The sequence below is a fragment of the Schistocerca serialis genome, chromosome 1 (assembly GCF_023864345.2).
Source record: "Schistocerca serialis cubense isolate TAMUIC-IGC-003099 chromosome 1, iqSchSeri2.2, whole genome shotgun sequence".
NCBI lineage: Eukaryota > Metazoa > Arthropoda > Insecta > Orthoptera > Acrididae > Schistocerca > Schistocerca serialis.
Window position 1 is genome coordinate 129807268 of NC_064638.1, and position 24062 is coordinate 129831329.

Genomic DNA, 24062 nt, shown 5'->3' on the forward strand with positions numbered 1-24062 from the left:
CAATTGTTTCTAGCTTTAATAGATCACACATTATGCATGTTTGATAACTGTATTTTCATTGCAGTAGCTGAGACTTAAGTATTATCTGTTAATGTTTAATCCTTATGTCTGATGTGTGTTTCTTCATAGCTAAAGGAAAGAGTGATTTTTTTATAAAACTCTTCACCCACAGAAAAAAATATTCATTCAGTTAAGTATGTCATAAATTACTGCATACTTTTTGGCCATTCTGGGTATTGATGTGCTATGAATTTTATCATCATATTAACCAAACCATTATAGTGGAATCATCTTACAAATATTACAGTAGTATCAAGGGAACCAGCAAACTGCCACGTGGGTAGTTTTACAGTCACAAAAATACATGCTGTTAGCATTATACAATTGTCTGTTTATGATTGTGATAATTTATGTTGGATTATAGGATGTGTCATTGAGCACTGTGGTGCACTGTGTTTCTTACTTGTCAATGCTTCATTGCTGTCGTTGTCCAGTGAACATATTAATTCTGTTGACAGGCACATTTTACATGCATGAGTAATAAAATTCTGTCATCAATTTGACAGAAGGAAACCTAGGAAAGGAATTTGCAAATCTGAAAGATCAAGATTTGACAGTATCTAAAAATTTGGTTGTTTGTCAGTCTTCCTACAGTTAACATTTATGGACCAGACATTCATCTGTGGTCATAAGTATTTTTGGTCTCCAGTTTGTTACTCCTGTAAATCTTCATTTAAATAATATGATCTTAATAGCCTGTTATTACTACTATCTTATAAATTTCAAATTTAATAAAATGCTGGTTAATTAATGTTTGTGCATGTAGCATGATTTCAGTAACATCTGCTATCTTTTTTTTACAGTGATCCAACATTTGAGCTTATTGCTACTGCCAGGTTAACCCTAGATGAAGTCATGACAGTATTCATACCCATGACATGAAAGTAGAAAATCTGGGTAAGAGAGATATTTATATATTTTCTAGATTTTGTGTTGTAACATGACATTTATCAATGAGATTTTCCCTGCCATAGCAATACATGCACAATAACCAAGGATTATTTCATAAAGACAACAAGGTTTAGGAGCAAAAAGATAAATAGATTGTTCCCAATTGTAGCTAAAGAATGAATATTTTGGTAAATTATTCATCTCATACATTAAGTCCATCTGAGTTCATTGGGAGAGGGTGTATTTTGGTTAAAATTAATTTAATTGAGCCTGGATTAAATGTAAATTTAGTCCTCATAGAAAACCCATGCTGGTTTGAATTGTGTGGTTCTAAGTGTTTTGAATTGTGTTCAGCAGAAAAGTATCATCTCCCATTTTCCAGAGAATCGCAGTCATCAGCTGCCCCTCTTCGGACATTTCTGCTGTCGACTTGCCGCTCAGCCAGACTGTGTCTCCCGAGAAAGCTATTCAGGAGAATTCAGCATTCGGGAGAAGGGGCAATGGATGCCAGTGTGGGGACAGCTGCAAACCTTTAGACTAGACATGTGTGGTCTCATCGTACTGACTGGGAGCGGAATCAGGAGCCTCTATGCTCCATTACTGTTGACAGGGTTAGCAAAAATTTTTGTTCTCCCTCCCTCCCTCCCTCCCTCCCCCCCCCCCCCCCCAACATATATTTATGGAAAGTGCGTGCACACGTGCGTTTGTGTGTGTGTGTGTGTGTGTGTGTGTGTGTGTGTGTGTGTGTGTGTGTGTGTGTGTGTGTGTGTGTGTGTGTGTCATTGCCTTTACTAGTTACCTGTGATGGTTATGGGATATAAGAAGAGCAGGTAGAGAGCTGTCAATGATATACATTTCGAAACTATACTAGTTATACCTGTGTCATTTGCTAATCTTGTCATGTCATTACTGCCTACTTCTCTCCTTTTCTCTGCAAAAGAACTTTAGTGTTAAAAATGAAGTGTATTACATGCAGTTTGCTGTGCAGTGTTCATTCTGCTTAATAGTTCATCAGAGAATTGACTTGACCCACATCTGCTAGAAAGAATAGCATGAAAATATCTACTTTTGCTGTGGAATATTAATTCCTAGAAACATCAGGTTTCAAAAACATTTGCACAGCCACGAACAAAATCATGGACAGACAGAAATGATAGTTGCAACTTCCTCATCTTCACTACCATTTTGTTGTGATGCAGAATTTTTGTTCTTAGAATTAGTAAAATGATTTTCACTAACCACATGTAAGCTTAACTGTAGTTATCTATGTAGACAAAATTATTTTGACTATTAACTGATTGTGTGTAACCTTAATATCTGTCATATAGGAAACAATTATTCAACCAAGCAAAACTGCATCAAAGGAAATTACAGTTTCCAGCTTATGTGATGGCAAGGATGAATTAATGATTATTCGCACCAAGAACACTGATGATCAACAGAACTGGATAAGACACCTAGTGCAGCATACAAAAGATCACAGAAGGTAATTAAAAAAATTAAAACTAAAGTATACTTGTGCATAAGAAGGTTCAGTTAATTGAAATCACTTGCTAATTTTTTCACATTAAACAATGTGCAGGTGGAGGCATGCAGCAGAAAAATTAATGGAAATTCCATCTTCCGGCTCAACAAGACATTCCTTTGCGAGGCAGCTCCGTCAGGGATCACTGTATGATGAGACACCACTTATTGGTGAGTGAATCTTGATGTGTATCAACTTATTGAGTGGATAGTGAAATATAAAAACCAGAGGCCATTTACAATGCAAAAGAAGATTGTTTAACATTGAGGGCATAAATGTTGCTACTTAATTTCAACTAAACTACTGCCAATGTAATAGGGAACTTTACATTATGTATGCAGCTGACCTTGTAAAGCACTGTAAGGCTGAAGTGAAAGGAGGATATGGGCCTGGATGCAACATACATTGTGGCAGTGTCTCAAACTGTATACAGTAATCGTACTCAGCCTTCTACTCTTTCATTACAGAAGTGTTCTTTAATGTGCTCTTTTTGTCTGTAGATTTATTCACTAGCATTTTTTAATGATTCCAAAATTTGCTGAAAGTTCTTACATGTATCATCTTTGTGCTGTGTTATTCAGCTATCTAAAAAAATCACTTCAAAACCAAGTCAGTCTAAGAGTGAAATATTTTTGTGTATGTGTACTGGATTTATTTGAATTGTATAATAAGACAAGCATTTATTCCTTAAAACAAAAATGGGCAGCTGTTGAACACATAACAGTATTCTCAACAAAATAATGTCAGAGTTCAGTGTTACATTATCTTCTCCAACATGGTTTGTTCTGATGTAGCTCTCAGTGCAAAACTTGTATTCTGCTGGTGTCATTACTCCCCAGGTGAGGTTGTTTGTATCAACTGGTTGCTGTCACATTATTTTGTTTTCTGAACAAAAATAATGTCCCCAAAGCAAGGAAATTCTCCACTATATTTTATCCACTTACACTCCTGGAAATGGAAAAAAGAACACATTGACACCGGTGTGTCAGACACACCATACTTGCTCCGGACACTGCGAGAGGGCTGTACAAGCAATGATCACACGCACGGCACAGCGGACACACCAGGAACCGCAGTGTTGGCCGTCGAATGGCGCTAGCTGCGCAGCATTTGTGCACCGCCGCCGTCAGTGTCAGCCAGTTTGCCGTGGCATACGGAGCTCCATCGCAGTCTTTAACACTGGTAGCATGCCGCGACAGTGTGGACGTGAACCGTATGTGCAGTTGACGGACTTTGAGCGAGGGCATATAGTGGGCATGCGGGAGGCCGGGTGGACGTACCGCCGAATTGCTCAACACGTGGGGCGTGAGGTCTCCACAGTACATCAATGTTGTCGCCAGTGGTCGGCGGAAGGTGCACGTGCCCGTTGACCTGGGACCGGACCGCAGCGACGCACGGATGCACGCCAAGACCGTAGGATCCTACGCAGTGCCGTAGGGGACCGCACCGCCACTTCCCAGCAAATTAGGGGCACTGTTGCTCCTGGGGTATCGGCGAGGACCATTCGCAACCGTCTCCATGAAGCTGGGCTACGGTCCCGCACACCGTTAGGCCGTCTTCCGCTCACGCCCCAACATCGTGCAGCCCGCCTCCAGTGGTGTCGCAACAGGCGTGAATGGAGGGATGAATGGAGACGTGTCGTCTTCAGCGATGAGAGTCGCTTCTGCCTTGGTGCCAATGATGGTCGTATGCATGTTTGGCGCCGTGCAGGTGAGCGCCACAATCAGGACTGCATACGACCGAGGCACACAGGGCCAACACCCGGCATCATGGTGTGGGGAGCGATCTCCTACACTGGCCGTACACCACTGGTGATCGTCGAGGGGACACTGAATAGTGCACGGTACATCCAAACCGTCATCGAACCCATCGTTCTACCATTCCTAGACCGGCAAGGGAACTTGCTGTTCCAACAGGACAATGCACGTCCGCATGTATCCTGTGCCACCCAACGTGCTCTAGAAGGTGTAAGTCAACTACCCTGGCCAGCAAGATCTCCGGATCTGTCCCCCATTGAGCATGTTTGGGACTGGATGAAGCGTCGTCTCACGCGGTCTGCACGTCCAACACGAACGCTGGTCCAACTGAGGCGCCAGGTGGAAATGGCATGGCAAGCCGTTCCACAGGACTACATCCAGCATCTCTACGATCGTCTCCATGGGAGAATAGCAGCCTGCATTGCTGAGAAAGGTGGATATACACTGTACTAGTGCCGACATTGTGCATGCTCTGTTGCCTGTGTCTATGTGCCTGTGGTTCTGTCAGTGTGATCATGTGATGTATCTGACCCCAGGAATGTGTCAATAAAGTTTCCCCTTCCTGGGACAATGAATTCACGGTGTTCTTATTTCAATTTCCAGGAGTGTATATTTTATTATTACAAGATGGTATGCATGGTTAGCAAATGTTGTGTATATATAGGGCATTCAGGTGATTGTTGTGTGACTAATTGACTTGCCATGCAAACTACTCCTGACTTTTCCATATGACCATTGTGTATGGATGGGATGGGGATGAGGCATTAGTGCACAGCTTTGCAGTGAATTCATTTTTCCAGTAGTTAGGTCTTAAAAGCCATCATGTTTTATTACTTGTCTGTTTCTCACTCTTTTCAAATTTCTTTTCCTTTACCTGCACGGGTGACCTGTAACTTTCTTGTTTGATGACCATCTTTAGTTCTATGCCTCCACTTTGACAGTGTAGCATTTTTGGTGGAAGTGATGACTTTCTTCATCCCAGTCAAGAACACATTGTTCACAGCTAGCTTATTGGAACCTCAGATGTACTAGCACAGTAGTTTCAACACTAACACCATACCTACTACTGTTGTGGTACTTCATATAAGCAAAAAGTAATATTTGAAGTATCTCTTGAAACAGCTGCCTGCATTCCATATGATCTACAGTTCTGTTAAAAACTTTCATTCAAGCACTAAACATAAAAATCAATGATCATAACGTAGAGAACTGTAATGTATGTCTTCCAGATACAGCACACAGTACCAACATAACAAAGTCTTCCAAATCTAGAGCAGTATGTGGCTACCTAGTCATTCATAATTTTTGTATTACATAGACAAAGTGATTTTCTATTTTTCTGGATAGTTCATACCACTACTGTCATTTTCTGATTAAAGTAATCTTGTGATTGGCAGTTGAAAAACATAACACTGGGAGAAATCTGTTAACCAAGCACTAATCATTTTGGCCAAATCTCATATGTTGTAAATCTTATTTCAAAAGTTATGATGGTAAAAATTGTGAAAACATTGAACCTAAAGCTGTTGGTATCAACAGAACTCAATAACACTTTGTCTGCAGTTTCGGTCCATGCAGTAGGGATAAAATCATAACAAGTGTTTCATATTAATATATAATTTAATTATCAGTCTCTTTAACACAGTGATTACATAGCATAGTAGAGTGATTACAGAACAGAAAAACCACATGTGTGGACTGTTGTTGGCTACTGTGTTCCCGACTGGCCAGCTACGTAATTGTTTTGCTACATTTATTCATTTACGTTTTGACACACTCTTGCATTCGCTCAGCACTGGATGTTTGAGCGTTTTTGGATTCCTTTTGATAGGGGCTTTCCTCCAGTTTGCATTTTATGTAGTTCTGGGTACATATAGAAGTTATATGAGATGACATCTTTCATCATTTTGCAATTTTTAATTTAATGCTGACGTTCACTTATATTCCAGCAAATATTTCTGTTGTCTCACATTGGGTCCTAGAATTGCTCTGCGAGCTCTTTGCAATCACACTTGAATCAACATCCTAGATAAATATGTTTCCATGCTACACTAATTTATAACTTAACAAAAAGCTAATTCATAAAATACACTCATAAGCACCTACACTGATGTGATGATGTCACAGGCTAAATGTATACTGCAAGACAAGTATGTACAGACACGATCTATCCATTCCTGGCTCAACCACTGTTTACACATTATCATTCTCATAGTTATTGGAATTTAAACTCTGATTTTATTTTGCCACAGAAGAAAGGCCGACTGATGAACAAATAGCTGTTATTGTGTCAGACTGCTGAATGTGATCTCCCAATGTTGATTTCTCCTGCTTTCAGTTGCCCATCACAAGGTTATTAAAATTAGAACAGAAATGATACATCCAAGAGTGCCATGTGCATGTAAATAAAACTTCTCATTATATATATATATATATATATATATATATATATATATATATATATATATATATATATATATTTAAGGGAGAGGGTAAGGAGTCATTCCAATCCCGGGAGCGGAAAGACTTACCTTAGGGGGAAAAAAGGACAGGTATACACTCGCACACACGCACATATCCATCCACACGTACAGACACAAGCAGACATATTTTCTGCTTGTGTCTGTACGTCCATCCACACGTACAGACACAAGCAGAAAATATGTCTGCTTGTGTCTGTACGTGTGGATGGATATGTGCGTGTGTGCGAGTGTATACCTGTCCTTTTTTCCCCCTAAGGTAAGTCTTTCCGCTCCCGGGATTGGAATGACTCCTTATCCTCTCCCTTAAATCCCACTTCCTTTCGTCTTCCCCTCTCCTTCCCTCTTTGCTGATGAGGCAACAGTTTGTTGCGAAAGCTTGAATTTTGTGTGTATGTTTGTGTTTGTTTGTGTGTCTATCGACCTGCCAGCGCTTTTGTTCGGTAAGTCACCTCATCTTTGTTTTTATATATATATATATATATATATATATATATATATATATATATATTCTGATGCCGCAACTCTTCCTTTCCTATATCCATACTACTTTTTATCTATATAAGTGATGAACTATTGGTTTTGCCGTTTAACAACTTTTTAATAACTGTGGAAGTATTACAGGCATCGGGTCCCACCTATATATATATATATATATATATATATATATATATATATATATATATATGTATATATATATATATATATATATATATATATATATATATATATATATGGGTGGGTGGGTGGGTGTGTTGAACGTTGAAATAAATGAATTTGATGACACTAGAAATTTTGCTTGTTTCTAATTTTTTTTGTATAGTACAATGAGTGATACTCACCACTGGCCAGAATTACACAATTTACAAAAGATGCAGTTCTGGACCAGTGTTAAGTCCTTCTGGCACAAGATTAACCAAAAGTCACTATTTTGCTGTCAATGTATCTTCAAGCAAAATAATGGTGTCACGGGATTTGTCCTTCTGTGTGTTACATGCATGGCCTCTCATCCTTTATTAACAAACTGGCATGAAGTATTAACTATGAAATATACCGCGTGTGAAGTATACATATTGTATGTTAATTCATTTAGTAGCTTTACCTCATCCCTATTAACAAGACTTTTGCTCTTAAAATTTGATTAACCATTTTGCCTTTCTGCTAACCTTAGGTTAACTGGTCATCGTGGAAATCATTGGTAAGCAGTAAAGTAACGCTGCCTTTGTTTGCTTTCTTTGACTACCAGACCACATATTTTATTCTAAAAGAATTCAAATATTGCAACAGCACATAATCACTGCATAAAAGCACAAGCTTAATTATAATAGTATATTTTCTAGATTTGTCTGTCTTTTAAGCTTGTTTCTTCTTTATATGGTGCTGTGTTAGTATTAGAAAAGCTGAAATAATGCTTTGCCAGCTTGAAAACAAATGTTTGGGACATTTATTGTTTTTAATTCTTTTCTTTATCAGTGCTTCCCAAAAAAGAGATGTTTTTTTCTTGAGGTTTTGTTCATTCTCTGTTTAATAATTGTCTAGTTATTTTCATTAGTTATGTAAGTTACATATAATTGTTTAAGTTATGTATAATTCAAAGTAAATATTTTTGAAAGATATGGTATATTTACTACGTTTATTACAGTAAAGGTGGAAAGAAGCAATGGTCTGAGAAAAACACAAGTGGCTTAAAGAATTATCCACTGTTTTCTCTACCGAGACACAAATGTTAAATGGAAACAAAGCTCATATAACTTTCAGTTGAAAGACTTCCAAGTGAAACTTGTTACGTATCTGACTGCTCTCAAGATTCAGTATTGGTCCATGTTCTTATTGAACTTTTATATTATAAGGAGCATTCAAATGAAAAGGCACAAAATGTCATAACAACAAAACCGATTAAAATTTTGCAGTGTTACGTGGATTTATGCATAATTACAGACTTACTATTTTATCAGTTGATTTGTTTTCACGATGTAATGCCTGCTGTTTATGTCCTCCTTCGTTGCTGAGCAATGTGTCACTTTTCATTCTGATGCCGCAACTCTTCCTTTCCTATATCCATACTACTTTTTATCTATATAAGTGATGAACTATTGGTTTTGCCGTTTAACAACTTTTTAATAACTGTGGAAGTATTACAGGCATCGGGTCCCACCTAATGTGTCACCCGCCTATACGTTTTACATGAACCTTTCAAGACTCAATCAATCTGTTTACAAAGAGAAAGCAGACTATCTCCTCCTTTGAAGTTGTCCAACAATGACAATGACCTAGGAAGCTCGACACCTTCGCGGCCCAGGCTCTTCCATGGCTTGTGGTAGTTTGCAGCATTCGTTTTATTCCTTGCCCACTTGCCGCTACGTCGAACTTTCGTGGTGATCGTTGGGCAACGTCTTCCACATTATCTGCAACATAAATAAACTTTCTTCTCACAGTATTTCTGAAAACCCAAAAAACAAACTTAAAGAACATAATAATAATAACTGTTCTTACAATTATTCATATAAGTCTTGGTCGATTTAATGAGGGGTGGGACAGGCCTAAGCCTTGTGACACCACGTTTTACATATGCAGCTCTGGGATAACTTAGTGAGACATGCAGGAACCTGAAAATAGTGTCTGGTGTGGTTGCATGTCTTTGTCAAGTCCCCCTACGATGTTCGAAGCTGTGTCCTCAACAGGCCAGATGATGGTTACTGTCTGTTTTGATGTCCGAAGTCTGATAATCATTGAATTCCTCAAGCACAGGAAAATCAACAACAGTGGTGTATATTGTAAGACAACGGCCTGTGCTGTTCATGTAGGGAGTGATTCTGCTCCATGATAATGAATGTTCCCACATCTCCAATGACACACAAAATTTAATGGCAAGGTTGAAGTGGGAGCATCTTGAGCATTCACCATACAGCCCACATATGTCGTCCTGTGGCTTCATGTTTAGTACACTATAAACATTGCAAAGGGGAAGTGCTTCAACTCACTTAACGAATTGAAGGACACAGTGGAGGAATGGTTCCTGTCACAGCCACAGGAATTCTGGAAAAAGGGAATATTTTGGCTCATGGAACAGTGGGGTAGTTGTGCTCGGGCCTCAGGTGGTTACTTCAAATAAAGACTTCAATTATACCCATGGTGCCATTTTGTACCTTTTCTTTCGAACATCCCTTATACATATATGGCAACAATAAAGTCTGAAGACATTTTTTTACGCTATCAGTATGGTAACTTGTCTTAATACCGGAGATATGAGGTAGAAAGCGAATGTGTCTAAGAATGAAAAAAGCTGAATGTGAAAATAAACTGTAGCATCAAAGTGAGAGTTGACTGCACTCTTACTAACAGCTTACACTTAGAGAATATGAAGCAAAAACTGAAGGTTCATGCACAGTTTTTAACTAACTTGGCAGAAACAATTTAGGTATGCAATGCAAACATCTTCACCTCATTTGTATAACATGACCGATTATCATTCATTTTGTAGTCCTGGAACTCTCATATCTAATATTAATATACAACTACTAAAACCAATGAGAATAACTTCAATAGCTCTCTGGCCTACCTGAAACACTGTGTTCACAATTTCAACAACAACAGACCAACCCAAAATCAGACTATATCAAAATACATTGAAAGCAAACATAAAAAATAGATGACACTAAAAACTGTCTAAATGTGAGGCCTAATCTGGATATATAATGTTCGGGACTTTGTGAAATATAAACAGATCTTTGTGGCTACCTAAGAACAGGAGTTAGATGCTCCAAAGACATAACAATAAAACCTTCATTATGTCTATTGAGAAACACAGTTGATGTTCAGTAGCAAGGGTAGTGCAGTACTGCCTACACATTATCAGGTGGAGTTATTAACTGGCTAGTGAAAATTGATAGTATTACCTGGTGTTTACTATTACATTAATAAAGTTTCGTGCGACATTCCATGTGTCTACCAGTAATTTATGCATTGCTCTGCAAAGCTTTAAAGTTCCAAATTTGTAAGGTTTTGATAGACTTTAGTCTCATCCTATTGCATATTATTTTCTCACAAATTTATGTTTGAATAGGTTCCACCTTCAGCAAACACAAACTTTTCTTTGCGACTAGCCAGACATGTTTCACTGAAGTTACAGCGTTATCAGTGGATTTTTTTATTTCCTCTCTGTCAAATACCAGGAAAACTGCACTTTATATCTGTACATACATAACTCAGTATTTAAGAAAATTATTCACATATTTTAAGATGGACAGTTGTTGTAATGTACACTTTGTTAACACATGAAACTGGAACTGTGTCACTGTTTTCTCATCTTGTGAACAGGAACACAGTGCAGATAAGTGGAAGAATACTATATTGCATGCACATGTGCAATCTCTCTCTCTCTCAAAAACACACATGCACACCCATGCTTCCACATAGAATAAAATAATATTAACCACAAAACTACAACATTACCATTCATAAATTTTTGATATAAGTCACTTTCGTACATTAAGTTCTCATAAAACAAATTTATTTGTAAGGAAACACAGACACAAGATTGAGTTTCAGTCTCAAGATGAATATTTTCTTATAGATGTAATAATTACCATATTTTGAGATAATCAGTTGTGGATAAACAATACTGAGTTGCTGAATGAGCTCTTTAAAATACTTTCCTCTTTGTTGCCATCCAGTTTGAGGAAATCATCTCTTTACTTTTCTTGGTGCACCCACAGGGAATTTTATATCTGAAGTATACTTATCATTGTCATTGTCAACAACAACAACAACAACAACAGGTGCAGCAACCAGACTGCAGTTTGATAACACAAAAGGGATGCCCTAATTGAGAAAGGAGTGAAATAGGTTTGCACTCTATCCCTAAGTTACTGTCTCTACATTGAGCAGACAGTAAAGGAAACTAAGAAGAATTTGGAAAGGAAGTTGAGTTTCAGGGAGGACAAATAAAAACTTGGAGATTTGCCCATGATATTGCAGTTCTGTCAGATGAATGCAAACAAAAAAGAAAAGAATGTAATGGAATGTGTTTTGAATTAAATTGGGTGATAATGAGGGAATATGATTAGGAAATGAGAGATTAAGTGGTGAATGAATTTTGCTGTTCGGGTAGCAAAATTAGCATTGATAGCTTCAGTAAAGAACATATAGGCTTAGATGTTAGAAATTCCTTTATGGAAGTATTAGTCTCAAATGTAGCCTATACAAATGGAACATGGATGACACAGTACACATGAGAGGCAAGATAAGATCTGGAACTGTAGTGTTCCAGAAGAATGCTAAAAATGCAATGTTTTCATCAGTCATTTTATTGTTTTTACACATAGCTAAATTCTAAATTACATTGATTTAATTTTATATTTTCTAAAATATTTAAGGTACACATGTGTACTTGTGGTCTTAATCATTAGAAGGAAAAATTTTAATAACACTTAATAAAAAAATCTTGGTCATAGAATTTTAAAAAGAAATTGTTATTAAGTAAATACAAATATATATTTCACTTCCTGTACACTGTTATCATGCATGAAGTACACATTTCATTGCTGCATTTAGAGGCATTTTTCACCATTCTTCTGAATTATATCTTCAAAACACTGTAAGTAGCACTGCATGCAGTGTGTGGTACAATCTACCAGCAAAAATCGAAACTATGGGAACAAAAACATGTGATGCAGGTATTGTGTTGGTAAAACCCATTTCTTAATTTTACAGTGTGAATTCTGGAAGTCCACACACGTGTACATAAGGAATAAAGAGGTTAATCTTCCCAAATGCATCATGGTTGCAGTCAGCTGTCATAGCATGTAGTTAAAGAAGCAAACAATAGCGAAAAATTTATAATTAGCTAAGTGCTGTTTTCATATAGCATGTCTCAGTGATCTATTTCTGATTGTACTTATAAATATACAATGTCTGAAAACCATTGATTGGTGATTTAATCAGAATGAGCTGTTTCACATGGGTATGTTGAACTGTGTCAGTTCATCTTTCTTGTATTGTCTTACATAAAGGGTGTTTCAGAAAGAATATATATATTTATTAAACTTTAAGACATACGAATATGAAACTTTACACACCTATTTACGAACCTGTCAAGTTCAGATTACACATGTTCAATGTGTCCTCCATCAATGACACAAACAATATCACATCAATACTCAAATTCCTTCCATACTCGGGCAAGCATGTCCTTTGTCACTGATGTTATGGCAGTACAGATACAGTTCTTCAACTCTTCCAGGTTCTATGGGAGTGGTGGCACATAAACGTTGTCTTTAACGAAACCCCACAGAAAGAAGTTGGAGTGTGTCAAATCCGGTGACAGTGGAGCCCAGCTGAGACCTGCTAAGTCGCCAGCTCCTTGATGACCAATCCAACGGTTCGGTAGAGTTTCATTCAGATATTCATGCACTTGGCGACTCCAGTGAGGGGGTGTCCCATCTTGTTGAAAAATGAAGTTGTCTTCGTGCAGCCTCAGAAACAACCAGTTTTGTAACATAGCAAGATACTGCTGACCATTAACTGTGTTTCCATCAAAGAAGAATGGGCCATAAACAGATGATTGAGATATCGCACAAAACACATTGACTTTGGGCAAATCTCATACATGTTCAATGGCTGCATGTTGGTTTTGTAGGTCCCAAATTCAAACATTGTGTTTGTTTACCTGACCACTAACATGGAAAGTTGCTTCACCACTGAACACGATGTGTTGTGTGGAAGTGTTATCATTATCAATAGCATCAAGAATCTCATTAAAAATGCTGCATATTTGCGTTTGTCATCAGGACACAGAGCTTGTAACAGCTGTAACTTGTATGGCTTTATAACCAACCAACGTCTCAAAACATGCCAAATTGTTGTTGTGGGTAGTTGTAACTCCCGAGTGGCATGACGAGTTGATTTTGAAGGACTATGTTGGAAAGCAGTTTGAATTCATGCAACATTTTCTTCAGGAACATGAGGGCAGCCAGGACTCTTTCCCTTACATACACATCCTGTATCTAGAAACTGCTGATACCATCTGCGAATGTTCCACCCATTCAGAGGATCAATTTGGTACCTCAACCTGAAACGTCTTTGCACTGTAATCATGGAATTGCATTTCGCAAACTCAAGAACACAGTTATATTCGACATAGAGAAGGAGAAAGGGATCAAATAAAATTTCTTAATTTTTTTTTATAATTGTCCAAATAGTGTACTTTATAAAACATTAAAATGTGGTGACTAGTTTGAGTTGACCTAATAATTTCTGGGTTACACCAATCTTTGCATAAAACAAGTTGCACGCAAATGGTTTCATATACCTCTGTAGACATGGTATGACCAGTGTACACTTCAGTTTTATTGTTTTCTAAGTGCCACAGTCATGTGTAAAATGAAAGTTTTGGCAGCTGTAAAATAGTGGTAGAGTTATGCTTGTTTGTGTTAAATCGCAGTACAAGGGGTGGGAACAGTGAGAAACATGTTTGGTCTTGCGGCTGGATAGTGAAAACTTTCCTACTGCCAACTGTTTCCCTTAAAAAAGAATAAGATAACTCAAAGCATGGGATTTTTGTCTTGGAGACATGGGGTGTTCTACAGCTGGATGTTTTGTTGCCTGTATTTTTCTAAATTCGTTTGTATTTGTACTCCTAACTGAATGAATTTTGCTCTCCAGCTCATGTATTGTGAAGCCATCCAGTTTCAGATCATGTATGATGGCCTCAAGCACAGCAGTATACCTCTGCTTGTTTTTAAGTCTGCACCATGTAAATCCCACAAACACACATGCATGGCATTGGTACCAAAAAAATTGAACAATTTTCTCCGTTCCCCATGTCATATTTCAGTTTATGCAATCTACTGTCACACCTAACCTCAGTACTAGCATCTAGTGGTGACAAAGTTGGAACATTGTGATAGTGTTTAATTTTGCCACCGATTTGTGCAAACTCGCGCCACACGTGCACACTGGCTGGTAACACAGTTGTGTGCAACATAGTGTTATCAAGTAAACTAGGTTTCACAGTAAAAAAAACTGAATAAATCAGCAAGGTAAAACAGACTGGTTCAAAACCTATAGGAATAAGAGAAATAGCAGAAATATGTTACCTAGTGAAAATTATTACAAAAATAAAAACAGGGATAATAAACAGAAAGAAATATACCATGCTTGAGTGTTACTCATATGAACATGGCACATTATCCCTTTGATGTACTCATAATATTGTTAATTTATATATATTACACATTTAGCTGATGCCCATTTATTACAGTAGAATCTCACTATCTGACCTCAGATGGTCCGATTCCCCACTTAGTGCAACCATCTCATTCCTGGTGTTTGTTAAAACTTGTTGATGACTCATCATCAGCGATATTGATCACTAGGCAGCTGACCATTGATAGGTGCGGTAGTTAGACCAGTTTTAATATGAAATGTCTTGTTTCTAACTCAATCACTAAGTTTATTATGCAAATATTCCTTTTAGAAACTAGTAACAGTGTTGGTCTCACATATTACAGTATATGAAACTAAATTATGGCATCAACTAAATGACAATATCTTTAGGAGAGAAACGAAAGTGCTTGAAATGTTAGGTAAGGTGAGTCTCTTCAAATCATTGCAAGTGAGGTAAGGACTGGCATAACAACTGTTAAGGACTGGTAAAAAATATGAAAACTCTTGTAAGTCATACAGAGATGATCTATGATGTAAAAGGACTGAAGACTTCGAAGAAGCCTGAAAGTGAAATTCTAGACAATGCTTTGTATTTGTGGTTTGAACAGGAGAGAAGAAAAGGAACTCTGTAGTCTGGACCAATCATAAAAGAAAATGCACTGGTTTCGTATGAAAAATTACTTGAAAATGAAAAGTTTACAGCAAGTGAACAATGGTTACATTGGTGGAAAAAACAATGTGGCATATAAAATGTAATTACTGTAGGTGAAAAGCTGTCTGATGATGAAAAAGTTGCAGATGAATTTGTTCTGATATTTGAAAACTTGGTTAAAGAGCTAAACCTGACCCCTGATCATGTGTATAACATTGATGAGTGTGGCTTGAACCAAATGCTCCATGTAAGTATTCTTGCTACACAAAATCAATGTCTTGCAGGTACAAAACTTGCCAAAGATAGAATTACTATTGCTTTCTGTAGTACTGCTAATGACAATCACAAGATGCCATTATTTGTGATCAGAAAAGCCAAAAAAGTTGAAGATATTCAAAAACATAAATATCGCAGCAGTATCGTGTATAATTGCAACCACAAGTCAATGTGATGGATGAAATCCAGTTTCTTTAAGGAATGGTTTTATGACCAATTAGCCCCTATCATTACAAAATACCTTAAAAGTGAGTAGGAAAATGAAACCAACACCTCTCGTAAACGTGCCATATTGATACTTGACAGTGTGACATCTCATCCATCTGAAGGTGAACTTCAAAAGGTGAAATGAAACTTTGTTTCTTCCTGTTGACATAACATGTCTAATCCAGTTCATGGACCAGAATGTCAGTGAGTGGCTCAACAGGCAATATCATCATAAATACAACTGATCAACTTTAGATAGGACACAAGAAGGTAGGTTGTTTCAAGCAATGAAATCAGGAATATAAAAGGTATGATCTATACAATTGCCAAAGTTTGGGAAGAAAAGCCGGCATCAATGCTTGAAAAATGTTGCCACAAACTGTGGCTGGAAATGAATGAAATTAAAGATGAAACCTCAAATGAAATGGGCAAAGAGAATTAAGATGAAACAGATCATGCAACAAGTGATGAAAGTCAAGACACTCCAAGGATTTTGTGGCGTTTGCAAACTTTACAACTGGGCATTGAGACCAGTGGCATGAGTGAGTGGATCAGTACAGCTGAAGTTCACTGCACAATGGGAGAATAATTAACTGATGATCAAATCATTGATGCTGTAAATTGGAGAACCGATGAAAATGAGAAAGCTGGTGATGGTAATGAAGACAATGAACCTATGGCTCAAGTATCGCATACAGTTAGTAAAAAAAAGCGTTTGGTATAACCTTCCAGTAAATTGAATGAGCCATACGTCCACCCAAAAGGCATTTTGTGGATAGATAATGGTGGAACATAGTGGCAAAATCAAGGTTATTGGTTGCTAAGCAGAAGCTCATTACAGATCTTTTTTGTCCTGATTAACAACAGAACACTTTTTATCATGTAATCTCATGTTTTAATTAGTTAATTACAAATTAGTTGTGTGTGTCTAATAGGATATGGACAGCTGTTAAACTTTCACTTACAGTTGCAATATAGTTACTGTAAGATACAGGTGTATTTTAGACTACAGACACTACCTTACATTACACTTTTGTATAAGAATTTTTAGTGTGTTGACGTTTTCATTTTTGTTTTGTTACCAACTAAAACTGTTCTTCTGACAATCCGGCCTTTTATGCATTCTGATCATGCTCTCGGCCCTGTAGGGGATGGATTAGCGAAGTTCTATAGTACTTTTATTTATTTCCTTGCTTTCTGTCTTGTATAAGTTTGAGGTTTTGATTTGTAAAATTTAACTTAAGGCAATTTTCTGTTCTTTATTTGTTCTCAGATGTGATCATGGTTGCTTAGTCAACTGATACAAGTTGTCACATTTTAATGTTTTATAATGTACATGATCTAGACAATTATAAAAGAAAAATAAATTAATATCTCAAGTCTTCCTAAAATTAATACCCTGATTCATGAAGTTATATTTCACTTGAAGAAAGGATGATTGAGAATAATTGTTTGCATGAACTTAGTTACGAGTTCATAGTATAGCAGGCTGTGAGAAACAGACCGATTTGTTGTTTTTTTTATGTAGAAATTTAGTGGCTTAGTAGGCAGAATATGTGATTGCACTTTCATCAGATATCTATTCTCTTCATGCTCCCACTTCATATTGTTATTCTGATAACTGATGATGATATGATGCAATGCTTGCATATTTTGTCCCACTGCATCAAAACTCCGAACAGCTACTGGAACCTGGTGCAGTGCTGCATAAAATCTAATTGTTTTTTCTTGCTCTAGTAGATAAGTATAATTATAATGTCCTCACAGTTCATAAAAAACACCACACACTTTTGTAGATCAGCTGCCTTTTTCTTTCATTATTACTTGTGTACTAAAGACCAAGAAAATATAACTTCCTTTTACAGGAAACAGTTTCAGTACTTTGTTCTTGCTGTATCTTGTGGATATAAATTATGTTTTGACCATTTACTGCTGGCTCTCATGATCTGGCCAGAAAGTAATTAATGTGCTCGCTTTTGCAGAGTCGGTGAGCTCAACAGATTACCATCGACCTACTGTACAAGAAATATTTGGTATGTCGCCATCCACAAGTCTTAGTTCTTGTGCATCATCATCATCCTCACCAACTTTCCGGGAGCGATCTCTGAGTTCCGGTGTCAGTGCCAAAGGCAACACAGTACGAGGCAACTGGCCCTTCTCACGTAACAATCAAGACTGATGGCAGCCACAAAATGGGCCTGTCAGTCCTCCATTCCCAGTACTTCTGTCTTTCTACAAAATGTTGAAGAGAGGGTGTAAATTGTTCAAAATTGTAGCGTGTTTTTCATGCCAGAAGAAATTATTCCTTTTTTTCAGTTTTGTTACCTGATTTTTCTAGACTTTGTAGTTTTATGTATTCACACTTATGAGTAATACTTGCCATCAGCAGCAACGCTTATTGTATGACTGCACTTTTGTCATTTTACTGATAAATGTACGCAGTACTTCATTTGATTTTGTTATACAAGTTGATAGGCATGTACCTTTTTTACTGTATTATATTAAGTTGTTGTAGATAGTTTTTTTTCATTGTACAATATTTTATTTAAATGTCGCAATGCAGACAAAATGCAAATAGAAGAGTTGCACTAGAATTAATGGGATGAGACTGCATTCTCTGTGAATCTGCTGCAGTTACTGTGCGTCTACAGCAGTATGTTCTAATTTACCGAAGCTGGCAAGAATGCCAATTATGTGAGATTTTATTTGTTACTGCCTTGTGCAGAAGAAAGGTCTGACAGTCAGTACGCTGTCGATTACTGTTTTTGGGTGTGATGGATGTTCAAAGTGTCACACAATAAATACTTGAAATTCTTTGCATCATAGGTAGCTGTTTTGTGAACATGTTAATATTGTAATACTGATTTTGAACAGTGTCAGATGCCTGGAGAATGACTAAATTCACACCCAGTTGTTAGGATTTTACTTGTGCTTTAGGTAGGTTGTAAGCCAATTAGCTGCAATTCTGTAGCAGGCAGGAGTTAAAACAGCTATGAACAGCAGAGCAGAAAGGAATGGACAAAGCAAATTTGGATCTTCAGATTTGTCATTAGAATTACTATGTCATCTTTTATACCTCAGCATGTAATTAATGTTAATAGTGGCAGTGTACATTGTTTCTCTGTAGTACTGTTTGTAAAGAAATACGTTATTTATAGAATTTCCATTTTATAAACAGTTTGACATCTATTTTATAATTCCTTCCTTCATGTGTGTTGTATAGGAAAAAATTAAAAAGTAAAGTATTTATTTGCTTTTTTCCCCATTTTTGAAATGTATGTCAAAAATCTGTGCAACAGAGGTTCTTATTTAATATCTAGAGATAAAGTAGATTATTTTGTACTTGGAGGAGTAATTATTTTGTGGATTATCCTGTGCATGTGTAGCTTTCCAATACTGCCTTCATGAAGTTGCACCAACTCCGTGTATGGATAAGACATTCAGATGCCACCCATTACAGTTGTGATAATTGAGACAAAAATCTAAATTCTGATTGATGAAAATAAACTTTTATTTCTACATTATCTGTGAATTTTAGTGGATGAGATATGAATGATTGAACATACCATTTTCTGCTGGCGTAAGATGAACCTTAAACACACTTTTTTTTATCATCGCGTAATGTGCGCTTCAAGAGTGATAGAGGAGATTAGCTTTTAAGGGCACACAATGTGTGATGCCATTGTTGAAGTCACTGAAAAGTTATTTTAAGATCTATATTTGCTCATTGTAGATGATCATTTGATTGCTGTATAGAGACTGTATTTTTAAAGTATAATTAAAATTAAAACTGAAATTTCAATGGATTTTTTGTATCTCAAAGCAAATACAAATGCAATAAATTCTCATCACAAAGCACATACTAAATGCTGAGGTACTTTTCATATTGTTTAGCTACAAACTGTGTTGGTTATTATGTCCAGCATGATAGAATAATTTAATATTATTGGACGAATTGCTCATTATTGTCAACTAATGTGTCCGTTTAATGTGATCATAGTCTTACCCTAAATTGTCATCATATGTGGTTAATATCTACATCTGTTTCTGTAAATTGTGTGCAACCATTCCTATGAGTCATACTGTTTGTTCCCTTCTTTATAAATTCATCTACAATTTTAAGATTATGTACAAATAGTTTAGCTTGGATCAAAACATTTGACAGAAATTGTAATAAAGTTCTGTAAAAAAATTAAATAGATTTATCATAGCTGAATGACATTGGTTTAGTCTTTCACATGCTTTTATCACAAAACTTAGTGCTCCATTTCCCAGAAATCTATAAGAAAATATAGAGAACAAAAATACTACATCTTACATTATTTTGTGTATTTACAGATTAAATTAAACCAACAAATATAAAATGAACTTCATTCTCTGATAGAAAATGGAGCATGAATGTGAGAGATTTCTTCAAGCACAAAACCATTTTAATGTTATTGTGAAATCCCAATATAGCTCTGAAGTAGATTAATAGTGAGATCGTCCTCCTTCCTTTAAAGAAGAATAAATTTTTAACAAATTATAAAGTGTTAAATGATACCTTTCATTAGGGTGCTACTGGGATCATTGCAATGTTGGAGGCTATTAAATGGTAAGCACATTGATTTGAGAGACTGATTCATTGCAACGCTGGAGGCTATTAAATGGTAAGCAAGTTGATTTGAGAGACTGATTATCTTGTAAGAAAGCACTGGAAGCAAACCATCTTCAGTGACTGTCAGAGAGTAAATTGGAAGGAAGAAATGTGGCGGTTTTCAGTATCAATGGTATTTTGACATAATTTGTGTGTCACGTTTGGGCTATGAGGAATCTTTTTGTGGAATGTTTTGAACACAAGTAATCAAATCTAGCTCCCAAATGAGTCGTGTGGTTTTGCAGAGATAACTACTTTTGCAGTTTCGTCACATGACATTAAAGCAGTATGTATGTTGACTTACCATATGAAGTGCATTCTTCCTGACATTTAATTTAGAATGGAGACTTTGAAGGATGGCATGTTGCCAGTTCTGTGCTTTTAGTAAGTCATAAAACAAATGGCAAACCAAGTCAGTGTGTCGACTGAGTAATATGAACACAGTTTTCAGACCCAAATTTGGGTCACATTAAAAAATGTTGACACTGGAAAAAAGGTAATAAATGCAAAATATCACTAATTTGTTACAAAAAGTATGATAATTTATATTTTATCTGTAATTTCTAAGATGAAGCATGAGCAGACGTACTGTATTTATCAGTGCTGTGAATCTTCTTCAGAATATCTGTATTATTCAACAGCATAAAAAAAAAATTATTAGTTTCATCACAATTCACTCTGAAACTTCCTGGCAGATTAAAACTGTGTGCCCGACCGAGACTCGAGCTCGGGACCTTTGCCTTTCGCAGGCAAGTGCTCTACCATCTGTACTACTGAAGCACGACTCACGCCCTGTCCTCACAGCTTTACTTCTGCCAGTATCTCATCTCCTACCTTTCAAACTTTCACTCTATTCACTAACATAGCTTCGATAGTTTCTAAAGCAAAGTGTGTTTTGTCCCAGACCTGGTTCATATACTATTCATGTGGGGAAATACCCTTTCAGTGGCAGCATTAGTGCTAGGAAGGCAGGAAAGAAACTTTGCTAACTTGAGTAAATTTGAGAACTGAATGTGATTATGGCTGAAATTAAAAATCGTTTCAACGCATCTTTGAGCTGGCAAAGTGTTGTTAACAAATGTAACTGATACAGGTGAAATAATATCTAATTTGGGATAAATCATTTCATAATTGTTAAACACAAGACAAATTGGTGTCCCGAATGATGTCTGAAATATTATTTGGCTTGGCTGTTTACTGGGAGTATGTAACCAATGAAATTAAATATGTCATGCCTGTGTAATGGGGCAGATATGGGTCAAAGCTATCTTCCAGCAAAAATTAAAAATTTACATGGACTGCATTACACTAAAGATGACTTGGGTCTCAGGGCCTTATGGGTGGATATTGTACCCAATAATTAGGACATGGGTCATGTTGGACAAACTATTATCATTATGTACAACAGCCCAACCATATAAACTTAAGAGGCACCTTAAACTTGTGGCTATATCAAAACAAATGGTTGATTTTCCTGAAACCAAGAGTAAAGCAAAAACAAAGGCTATGAAATGAATTAGGCAAAACACAAGAAGAGATTCAAAATGTGGAAACTATTTGATCTAAAGTTAAAAAAGGCAAGATGGCATGGAGGAAAAACCAAAGAGAGAGAGAGAGAGGAGGAGAAGAAGAAGAAGAAGAAGAAGAAGAAGAAGAAGAAGAAGAAGAAGAAGACGAATTTGTTAGAAATGAGGAAACCATCTCATAGTAAAAGAATGAAAGAAACATGAGCACAAAAGAAGGCCAACCTAAGCTTCCAAGCACATTGTACAGCTGTAATTGGATAGAAAAAAAATCTACTCACCAAGTGGTGGCAGAACGCACAAATAAAAGAAAGCTACAGTCAGGTCTGCTGTTCCTTCTTCCGGCAGAAGGGTTGAAGAGGAAGGAACAGGGGTGAAGGAAAAGAACTGGAGAGGTCTAGGAAAAGGGGTACATTTTGGGCAAGTCACCCAGAACTGCAGGTCAGGGGAGACTTACCTGACAGGATAAGAAGGAAAGACTGATTGTTGGGGGACTGCATCGGATGAGATTTGAAAACCTGAGAGCTTAAAGGTGAAGACAGGGTAATATGCAAGACAGAGATTACTGTTCAAACGTCATGCATGAGTCAATAAGAGTGAAAAGCTAAGTGCGTTGTAAGTAATAGAGGTGGAAGGGGAGCAATAAAAAATAGATGCGTAGGACAATGAAAGATATAGAAAACTAAATTAAAGTGAAGAAAAGAATAGTTATTATGAAGAAATGCTGAGATGGAAGAAATTAATGTAAATTAAGACCAGGTGGGTGGCGAGGACCAAGGACGTGCTGTAGCTCTACTTCCCACCTGCGGAGTGCTGAGAAACTGGTGTCTGGTGGTAGAATCCAGAAGGTGCATGTGGTGAGACAGGCACCGAGTCATGACTGACATGTTGTAGAGCATGCTCTGTAACAGGATATTGTGTGTTGCCAGTATACACCCCCTGCCTATTCCCATTCATCCTAATTTATAATTTGGTGGTAGTCATGCCGATGTAAAAGGCTGCACAGTGTTTACGTAACATCTGGTATATGACATGTCGTTTCATAAGTGGCTCTCCCTATGATAGTATATGTTTTGCCAGTTAGAGGGCTGGTATAGATGGTGGTAGGAGGGCACATAGGGCAAGTCTTGCAGTGGGGAGCCATAGGGTAGAGAGATGGGTGCAGAAGGAAACTGGAAATATTGCTTTGCAACCCAGTCCCAAAACATTTCCAACAGCAAATCTGACATTGAACCCTGCCTTGAACAGTTGTGACAACAATCCCAACTTGATCCAGCACCATTACCTCAGAATCATCCCTTACAAGTCTTCCAAGAATTCCTTTCATCCAGCATTGCTTCACAATCCTTCCTCAGGTTACTACATCGTCACCCTAACCTGTCCTCTGTAGAGCACCAGGCTCTAAGTTCCCTAAAAGCTGATGACTCCATCGTTTTCTTCCCAGTGGACAAATACTTGACCGAAGGGAGTATATTAGTGAAGGTCTACGCTTGCTGTCTGACTCCTCTACATATAGTGCCTGCCATAAAGATCCAATCCCTGTGATTCAAATTGGCGTGCAGTCCTTCCTTAAAACCTCAGACTTCTCTCAAGGACTAACAACTCAATCCATAGAACTTCTCATCCTACCCAGACAACACCCACCCACCTTTTACCTTCTTCCTAAGATCCACAAACCTCATCACCCTGGTTCTCCTGTTGTTGCTGGCTTCAAAGCCACCTGCAACCTATAGTACTAAGACTTCCCTGGTATACAAAGATACCAACTATTTCCTAGATCTTCTGAAATTCCTGCTCATCCCTCTCCCACTACACAACTTGATGGTTACCATTGATGCCACCTCTATACCAACATCCCCCATGTACACGGTATGTCTGCTGCTGAACAT

The 24062-nt window shown here is 37.2% G+C and overlaps 2 protein-coding genes across 2 annotated transcripts in view; both read left to right on the forward strand.

The window, feature by feature from the left end:
* Positions 1-18845, forward strand: part of LOC126455673 (uncharacterized) — a 29125-nt gene extending 10280 nt beyond the window's left edge. The window contains exons 3-5 of the mRNA XM_050091477.1: positions 2280-2437; positions 2534-2646; positions 17997-18845. Of these exons, the coding sequence (XP_049947434.1) occupies positions 2280-2437; positions 2534-2646; positions 17997-18193 (468 nt within the window). The 3' untranslated portion in view covers positions 18194-18845. The remainder of the gene's footprint in view (positions 1-2279; positions 2438-2533; positions 2647-17996) is intronic.
* The window catches only part of LOC126464102 (rhotekin-like), a 755639-nt gene extending 736643 nt beyond the window's left edge, over positions 1-18996 (forward strand). Inside the window, exon 10 of the transcript XR_007585963.1 lies at positions 18841-18996. The gene's annotated coding sequence lies outside the window, so the exon portion shown is untranslated. The remainder of the gene's footprint in view (positions 1-18840) is intronic.
* The last annotated feature ends 5066 nt before the right edge of the window (positions 18997-24062 follow it).